This window comes from Oreochromis aureus, linkage group 3 (genome assembly GCF_013358895.1).
Source record: "Oreochromis aureus strain Israel breed Guangdong linkage group 3, ZZ_aureus, whole genome shotgun sequence".
In the NCBI taxonomy this organism is placed as follows: Eukaryota; Metazoa; Chordata; class Actinopteri; order Cichliformes; family Cichlidae; genus Oreochromis; species Oreochromis aureus.
Genome location: NC_052944.1, coordinates 101,010,135 through 101,019,072, shown reverse-complemented (window position 1 = coordinate 101,019,072; position 8,938 = coordinate 101,010,135). Strand labels below are relative to the sequence as shown.

General features: G+C 40.3%; 1 protein-coding gene across 1 annotated transcript; it reads right to left on the bottom strand.

Moving 5' to 3' along the window:
- Positions 1–1,675: 1,675 nt before the first annotated feature.
- Positions 1,676–5,128, bottom strand: LOC116331586 (RLA class II histocompatibility antigen, DP alpha-1 chain-like). The gene is made up of 4 exons (XM_031754318.2): positions 5,028–5,128; positions 4,139–4,384; positions 2,760–3,041; positions 1,676–2,131 (listed from the first exon to the last, which is right to left on the bottom strand). The coding sequence occupies exons 1-4, from the start codon at positions 5,092–5,094 to the stop codon at positions 2,016–2,018; spliced, it is 711 nt and encodes a 236-aa protein (XP_031610178.2). The 5' UTR covers positions 5,095–5,128; the 3' UTR covers positions 1,676–2,015.
- Between the last annotated feature and the right edge of the window lie 3,810 nt (positions 5,129–8,938).

Sequence of the window (8,938 nt, the reverse complement as noted above, 5' to 3'; positions counted from 1 at the left end):
ATTTGGAAACTATAAGAAAAACATTAACATTGACATTAGTCTTAATTGCCCCTTGGGCATAAATAAAGTCTTTCTGATTCTGATATCTACAAAGGGTTAATACCATAAAATTTCTTGGTGTGATCATTGATCATAAGGCCTGTTGGAAATCACACATCACTTAGGTAAAGTTAGCACGGGGCATTGCTATCTTGAAGAAAGTAAAACAATTTCTGGATAGGAAAACATCGTATATGTTATATTGTGCTTTACTATTACCATATATGAGTTATTGTGTAGAGATTTGGGGAAATACAGCTGAAAGTAATATTCAAACTATAATCATAATGCAGAAAAGGGCTATTAGATTAATAAATCAAGAGGGGTATAGGGCTCACACAAACACAGTCTTTATTAAGACGCAAGCTATAAAATTCCAGGATCTGGTGAAGTTTAAAACAGTGCAAATAATATATAAGGCAAGGAAAGGGATGCTCTCATTCGAAATGAGTAAATGGTTCTTAGAGAGAGAGAAGGGAGGCATAATTTTGGAGGGAAGTGGAATTTAACAATACAAACAGTAAGAACAACATTGAAAAGGATGTCTATTTCAATAGCGGGAGTTAAATTCTAGAATGAGTTAAAAGAAGGAGTAAAGGTCAGCAGTGATATAAACCAGTTTAAATAAACTCAAAAAAGAAATTTTAAATAAGTATAAGAAAATATTTTTTGTGATGTTATGTTCTAAGTTGAAGGCATTGTATAAGTTTTTGTTGTTCAAACTTAAATAGAATGATGAGGAAATGATTAAGATGTAAACCTAAGGCAGTGGAGCTAAATAAGTATATACTTCTGCCTACTCCTTTTCAAACAACTGAATGGAATGATATTATGGAATGTTGGTGAATGTATGTGTTTGAAATAAAACTGTACTGAACTGAAAATCAGTCAGATAACTCATAAAACATCATCTTATGTTTTGTTGTATTCAGTTGAATCTGCCGATCAGCTGATAAAAAAGAAAAATCTACTGGAGCTCAAAATGCAGGTTTTTATCTATTTTTAGACTTATCCCTAAGTGACTGTTTTCTCATCTCCATCATTACACAATCCCACATCAAGCTTGGGTTGTTACGCCCCAATAACACTGGAATACTCCGCCAATGACAATAAAGGAGCTCTCTACATATCACACCTTTAAGTAATATCTTAAAAAACTGGTCTGAAAAAAAAGAAGGTGAATGGATCACCTTTCCCCAGAATCCCCAACCAGTAACTTACCTGTGAAATGTACTTTGCACTCAAACATCCACCAGCTGCAGCAGGGCTCAAATGTATCTTCATTCAGCCTGAATGTTTAATTTTGTATTTAAATGTAACCCTCAGAAGCTGTTTGTGGGGCTTTTCACATAACATTGATGGGTTTATAAACCAATAATTAACTGTGATATGGCATTTAAGTGACTAAATAAAGTGTAGTTTGAAGACAGACCAAACTGGCTCAGCAGCAGTGTTCCAGCATCCAGTGACACAACACTGAGTCAGGGAGTCTTTGCACTCTGACTGGTTGTTGTAGAAGATGAGAACATCTTAAAGCAAAGCCTGCACAATCATATTTTATCATCAATAATTACAACAATTAATAAAAACATGATAACAAAATGAAGGAACTGAGATCAAAATAAATGAACTCAAATCTTTGTCAATAAATCTTTAATGACACAACAAGCCTTCTGGTTCACATCACTGTTCTCTGTCATCAAAAACTCTGTTAATATTCAGTCTAAGTGAGGATGAGGACTGGAAGGTCTGCAGTCATTCTGACCTGCTGCTGCTGTTTTTAAGAACAGGGTTTCTTCCGGATGTTTGATATGTAATAAAGCATATAAAATATCGGGATGCAAAAAAAATTCTATAAAGAACAGCAGTTTATCTGAGGATGCTTTCTGCTGGCACCGGAGGTAAAACGACAGGTTCCGTGTAATCAGATTACAAACTCCTCAGATTTATTAAGACATCAGCCCGACCATTCAGTGTCACTTGGTTGCTCTGATGAGTAAGAAGATTCCTGCTGCCACACCGAGGACACCGACAGTCAGACCCACTCCACAAAACATGGCAGGTCCAAGAATGAGATCAGAGTTCTCCACAGCTGCAGACAGAAACACAGAGAGTAATGTGAACCTTCACATCTGGAAACAGTCATGGAGTCCCACAGGGTTCAGTGCTGGGAACTATACTTTTTATTTCAGGCAATATTATTAGAAAACACTGCACCATTTTCATTACTGTGCAGATGATACTCAGTTTTACTTATATATTAATGCTGTAAAAACTCGCTGAAAAGCCTTCAGCTAATCCAAAATGCTGCAGCAAGAGTCCTGACAGGGACTAGAAAGAGAGAGCATATTTCTCCTGTTTTGGCTTCCCTTCATTGGCTTCCTGTTAAATCCAGAATTGAATTCAAAATCCTGCTCCTCACATACAAGGTCTTAAATAATCAGGCCCCATCTTATCTGAATGACCTTGTAGTACCATATCACCCTATTAGAGCACTTCGCTCTCGCACTGCAGGCCTACTTGTTGTTCCAAAAGTATTTAAAAATAGATTATGAACTAGTAGTACTGGTAGATTAAGATTAGGCTTAAAACGTTGCTTTTTGATAAAACTTCTCTCTCTGATATTGTTGACTCTTTACCTTAGAATATAAAGCAACTTGAGATTGCTGTTGTTGTGAAATTGTACAATGTGAATTGAATTTTGAGTTGAATTTTCTCACCATAGAATTTGGTCATTGGTTGGGTCAGGGCCACATGTTCCACAGTGCAGCTGTAGACGTCTCCCTGCTTTGGGATGAAGTTCAGTCTGGACGTCTGTTTGAAGGAACCATCTTTGTTGGGGAAGGGAACGCTGGTGCTCGTTCCTTCTGTGACCTGTTCGTTTTTGGTCCAGGTGACATTGACGGGAGCAGGATAGAAACCAGTCACATGACAGATCAGAATGTTTGGGACTCCGAGCTCCACATTTAGTACTGTGTAGATGATCAGGCTGGAAGGAGGATCTGTGCACAAACATGTACAGTTTACTCACAACACCACTCAACAGGCTGCACTGAATATGCAACAGCATTGTAACAAAGAGGAGTCAGTAAGTATGGGACCTGCACTGACTCTGTGGCTGTTGTTGTTGTTTTTTTCTCTAAAATGAATTTAACTCACAGGGTGAAACACTTTGAGGAGTGTGTGATTGCTGTTATGAGCTTACTAAAAACAAGAAGAGAAAGCACAGAAACACTGGATGGACCTGAGCTTCTGCTGAAGTTAGATGTTTTTTCACTTGAATAAACAGAGAAGTGAATGTTTGAAGATCCTCAAACTCTTGTAATAAAGAGGAAGTTTGATCTCTGTGTTCCCAGTTTCACTCCTGTGAGGGTTTTTAGTCTCTATTCTTGAGTCGTTGATTCAGCAGCTTGTTACATGGAGCTGAAGTTCTGTTTGTGTGTTTTACCTCTAAGAGTTCACATGTTCTGGTCTTCATGGCTGTTGTTGTTGTCACTGAGGATAAAACCTGTTGTTTCCTGAGTAGATTTATGAAACACTGACTGCAGCACCGCGTGTGTGAATGATCTTGATGAGATCAGGTGCTGGGTGGTGTTTCCTGATATTTAAACATTTCTGATAAATGTTTGCAGGTTGTGCTGGTAGATTCTGAACCTCCACAGAAATACTGATATGAATACAAACTTGGAATTCAGTGTGACAATAAAGGTCACAGCGTTTGTTAGTTTGCCAAAGATGTGATGAAAATTTTTCTGCTTAGATCATCTTTGTGTAATTTTATTTGAAAGCTGTAAATCTGGTGAATATTGAAGCTTCTCTGCTTTTAAAGAATTAAGACCATTACTGTATGTTGTCCGACCAATCATGACTGCTAGCTTAAAATGGTTGAATTTGATCCTGAAATTCAAACAATCGACAAATCAAAAGTCTGATGTTGGCTGCAGTTTACCTAAAGTGTCTTTAATGATCTAACCTGTCAGCCTCTTAAATCTTCATTTATCTGTCATAAAACTGATGCTTCATGTTTCAGCATGTGTCACTGAACTCCACTCTCTGAATGTTTCTGCTCTTTACATGTGGACTGGTGATTCGTGTTTACCCAGTTCTTTGGGAACGTCCTTCATAGCCTGACGAGTCACCTTCAGGTTTGCTCTGCAGACCTGTTGATCAGCCACAGCTTGTTCATATTGACCTGGAAAGGTAATGGGATCTACAAAGGGGGGCAGAGGATAGATTCCTTCCTGTTTGTTAAAGTCGGCGTACCAGACCGCCTCATCATCAAGTATCAGCACGGCCTCGCCATCAGTATCTGAACAGCCGCTGATCCAGTTGTCCCCATGCAGAGCTTCATGGTGTTAGGAGGAGAGAAACAGAGGGCAGAGTCAGTGTCTGTCAGGTTCATACGAGCCATTCACCTATCAGAGCTTAAACCCTGCCATGCAGGACAGTTCATCAAACTTCAAATAGAAGCACAATTGTTTCATTTAAACTAGCACACCTTGGTATTTCAGTGCTGAAAATCATTGCCTTTGATTTATGAGTCTACAACAAACATATATGTTTAAATGTTGCTGAAGTGACGCTGTTTGACTTTTTACAATGTGTCATGAGAACATGTTACATATTTGACCAAAGTTTGTAACTTCCTGTCGCACAGCTTTTATTTATTTATTTCAGATTTTTAAGTCTCGCTCTTTACTCAGGCCGCCCAGCGCTGGACACATCACACACAGACTATCTGGCAACTTGGGTAACATCAGACAAACACAGCAAGCCCCTTTACAACCCACCTCCACCCCAGCTCCACGCTTTCATGCTGTTAGTAACTACAGTAAAGCAGTGCCACACGTGTGGTTACTGGTGTCCGATCTGTTCTGTGCTGCCAAAGAAAAACTACTGTGAGACTAATTAGTCTCACATCAGTAAATCAGTTCACCATGCATAAAAGGGCTAAAACACAAGAGTTCATGAGTGAATCAGAGACTCACCATCAGCAGAGACACAGAGAACTGAGGACAGGACGAGGAGCAGCACCCACACCTTCATCTTTATCATCAGCAGCAGCTCTGTGACTCTCTGAATCTCTGTGAGCTCGAACACACACAGCAGCCAATCACAGAGCAGGGACCACATGATGTCATCAGTGACCAGGCACACACAAGCAGCAGACACACATACACACACTCATACAAACGCACACTGGACAGATGGTACACTGGTGACACCTGGTGGATGGATGGAGAACTGCAGAAGTGATCTGGAGACATCTCCGTAATTCCAGGAGGAGTTTGAAACATCATCAGACTCTGAGAGGCTGAACCAGCTCTAGGCCTGCTCTGTCACCAAACTACAAAGTACTGAACTCTGTCAAGACTTATAGAATAAGACTTCCTCTCTTCCTTTCCTCTCTCCTCTCACCTGTGGGAAACAACATTAGTAACATCTCATTTATTCAGTCTGTCTAACCAATGTTCCTGCTGTCCCAATATAGTCAACTCTGGGTACCATCTGGTGATACCTGAAGCTCCTTCATTTAGATTCTGACCAATAAAAGTCTCACAGAGCTTTATGAGCCCTTTCAGCGCCATCTTTGTTGGGGCTGTGTTTAAACCATAATTCTCACTCAGAGCTTCCTCTGAAGACACTGCTGTCTCTAAGGATCAGTGTTGGGACTAACGCGTTATTAAGTAACGCGTTACAGTAACTACGTTATTATTGTGGTAACGAGCACGGTAATTAGTTATTATGCCAAAACCAGGAACGCGTTACTCGTTACTGGGATTTAGATAGGCTCGTTACTCGTTGCCGTGTGGTGGATATCGCGGAGCTTCCACAGATTCAATAACATTAGCAAGTGGTGGAGGCCAGCAGGTGGATGAAGGAAAAGGGAGGCAAGAGGAGAGACCCGAAGCGGCCGCCGGTCCGCGTGTCAGGTGAACTGAACTTCAGGTAAGAAGTTATGACCTGCAGTCTATCCGGGTCAGATATAAACCAAGTTTAGGTGGAGTTTATTTTCGTTATGCTGACATTTTCGTACTGCGTGCTAGCTAGCATGACGGAGTTTCTATACAGCTGTGTGGGTGCTATGTTACTGATGTTGAACTTTATTTTGTTCATTAATTATTAGAGTTGCCAACCGTCCCGTAAAAAACAGAATCGTCTGGTATTCAGAGAAAATATTACGCGTTTCGTACTGAGGTGAAAAGGAACACAGTTTGTCCCGGACTTCAGCTACAATGAAAAAGACACAAAGCTGAAGCTGCACAGCTGCCTCTTCTTCTCTCATTCTCTCCTGTTTCTACTTCATTCTAGAAACTGATCAATGATCAGCTGATCGGCTGATCGGCTTTTCTCTCTTGTTTGTTTATCTCCCCCTTTGCACCAGAAAGAGGAAACCAGCGGATGTCGCGTTAAACAACAGCAGCACGTTTAAGCTTGATCAACTGTTGTTAGAATTTATTTAATATTAATTTCTAGTATCAGCTGATGTTTGCTGGAGCCACAGCTGTAAAGCTGCTGGTCATGATATCGGTTTGGTTATCTGGTGAGAGGGAAACATGCAGACGAAACCAAGGAGATGTCCTTACTGAATCATCAGAGCTGAACAGGTGATGGAGAAACAGGTTTACCTTTTAGGTGACATGGATGAGTTGAAGGAAGTTATGAACTGTTTCTGAGAGACAAATAACACCAGGATCCTTTTCTAAGTAGCTGACAGCTGGTAACTGTGCAGGGGCGGGTCTAGCAAAGTGTTGCCAGGGGGCCAGGTAGGGCATTAACAGGGAAAGGGGGGCACAAAGATATACTTTTCTTTCTTATTCTCATTTAAAATGTCTCGCTTTAAAAAAAAAATAATTATCTGAGTCTTACAACAAACAATTGATAGATTGATACATATATACCATCAGAACAGTGTACATCACTGTCACAACAGTGTTTATTTTCATTCAAAGGCTTTATGATTTTTCCTATAATGGTGGGCGGTCTCTAGTCAAAATGCCCGGGACGATTTTTTTTGTCCCAGTCCAGCTCTGTATGCAGCTCATCTGCAGTCTGGTGTTACCTACATCTTCCTATTCAGAAGGCAGAATTTCCAAGTTCTGAGTACAATCAAAAGCACCACGACTGCAGTTTTTGTGTTGGATGTAAAAAGCAGGCTAGAATCATGGCGGCGGTCAACGACGGTCCAGGCGTGGGATTTCTCTCGTGGAAATGTGCGCATTATTTTTTCCTTTCTATTGGTAGGTGGCACAGTGCACTTGTGGCAAGTAAGCAAGCTAGAAGACTGGCAGTCTGGCTGGGTATCCAGTTACGGAAGCAACACATTAACAAGAGAATTCTGAGTAAAACCAAAGTTACTTTCCCTAGTAACTAGTTACTTTGAAAGTAACGAGTAACTTGAAGTAACTGAGTTACTTTTTTAGAGAAGTAACTAGTAATGTAACTAAGTTACTAATTTAAAGTAACTTACCCAACACTGCTAAGGATCATTCATGCCTGTTACAGATGTTAAGACATATTATCAGGAACATGATGAACACTAACAAATGTTTACTCTGAGGAGCGATAAAGATGTTTCCTAAATAAACCTGCTTTACGTTTGAAGAGTCCAAAAAATGAACTCCTATCTGCTTTTCCGAACCACTTTTCCTTGTTCTTGGTGGAAAATGGTACAAGGTGAAGGAGGACAAATAAGGACTTAGGACAAGAGATAAGCAGTGCACTGAGGGTCCGACTGCACCTACACTCAGACTCCATGACAGCGTCACACTGGTAACACAATAGAAACTACAATCTGCAGAAGGCGGACTACAAAATGTTCATGTCACTTCACTCCAGTGTTTTAACGCTGTTGTTTTATGCAGGTCGTGTAAAACAGATCATGTGTGAAAAGTTTCCTTTTATTACTCATGTTGGAATTTGAAAGAAACAGGAACAAGTAGGCGGAGGGTCGGCCTGTGACTGTGGACGGGTGTTTGTGAGGGTGGAGTTAGAGCAAATGTGTCTGAAGCAGTTTCAGTTTCACACTGAAAGCCATCAGAATCACACAGTTACGGAGTTTTAGTTCATTTTAGTGTTTTATAACTGCAGACAACTTCGTGCTCTTGATCTTTATGTTGTTTTTTTAATTTCTGCAGAATATTTATTGAAACCAGAAGCTAGTGAAGGAGGTCCAGCTCGTTTCTCATATTCAGCTCTTTTGGCTCAACACTCTTAGATGGTGTCACTCTTGATTCATGCATTTATTCATGCAAGTTATTTCTTTAATTCAAACACTGTGAGTTCTTTTTGGAAGTTTAGGTGCATTTAGATTCATAAAGGAGGAAGAAACAGGAAAAGGTTGAGTGATGTTCCCTCTAAGCTGCGCGCGTGCACACTGCTGGCACGGTCTCTGCGCACAGGAAATCTGTATTGTGCACAAAAACAAATCTAACCTGAATTGAAATTAAAATTAATCCTTTAAAAATTCTGTTTTGCAGTGTTAGTCAGTAAGTAACTGGCTGCTCCTGTATGGGATTAGAACGATGCCACCTTATCCTATAGTCCAGCCAATAATGCGATTCACATTCGTATATACGCAGCTAATCAAAGTGGTTGACAGGCTATGACAGCGTCCTTATGTGCCGACACCGGTGTTTTAGCTAGCAAAGCGGCGTGGCTGATGTGGAGTGAAGCCACGTTAATGACAACGTGTACAACCATTGGAGATGTGAGCAGGACAGACGGAACAATTGACGGAAAAAGTGTGGACTTCATACCAGTTTTGATTTTGTGTTGATAGGACACGTAAAACCAGAGTTATGATTAAAAAAATGTATGCAATGTTTGGTTTTTTCCTATTGTTGTTTATTTTTACTGCGGAAGAAACGGTAAAACACCTTTTTATAAGGAAAATGCT

Excerpts from the sequence above, each read along its gene's own strand:
- LOC116331586 (XM_031754318.2), bottom strand. The coding sequence starts at position 5,094 with ATGATAAAGATGAAGGTGTGGGTGCTGCTCCTCGTCCTGTCCTCAGTT. Across the intron at positions 3,042-4,138 it reads GGACGTTCCCAAAGAACTGG|ATCCTCCTTCCAGCCTGATC; the intron begins GTAAACACGAAT and ends GTTTGTGCACAG. Across the intron at positions 2,132-2,759 it reads ACCAATGACCAAATTCTATG|CTGTGGAGAACTCTGATCTC; the intron begins GTGAGAAAATTC and ends TTCTGTCTGCAG.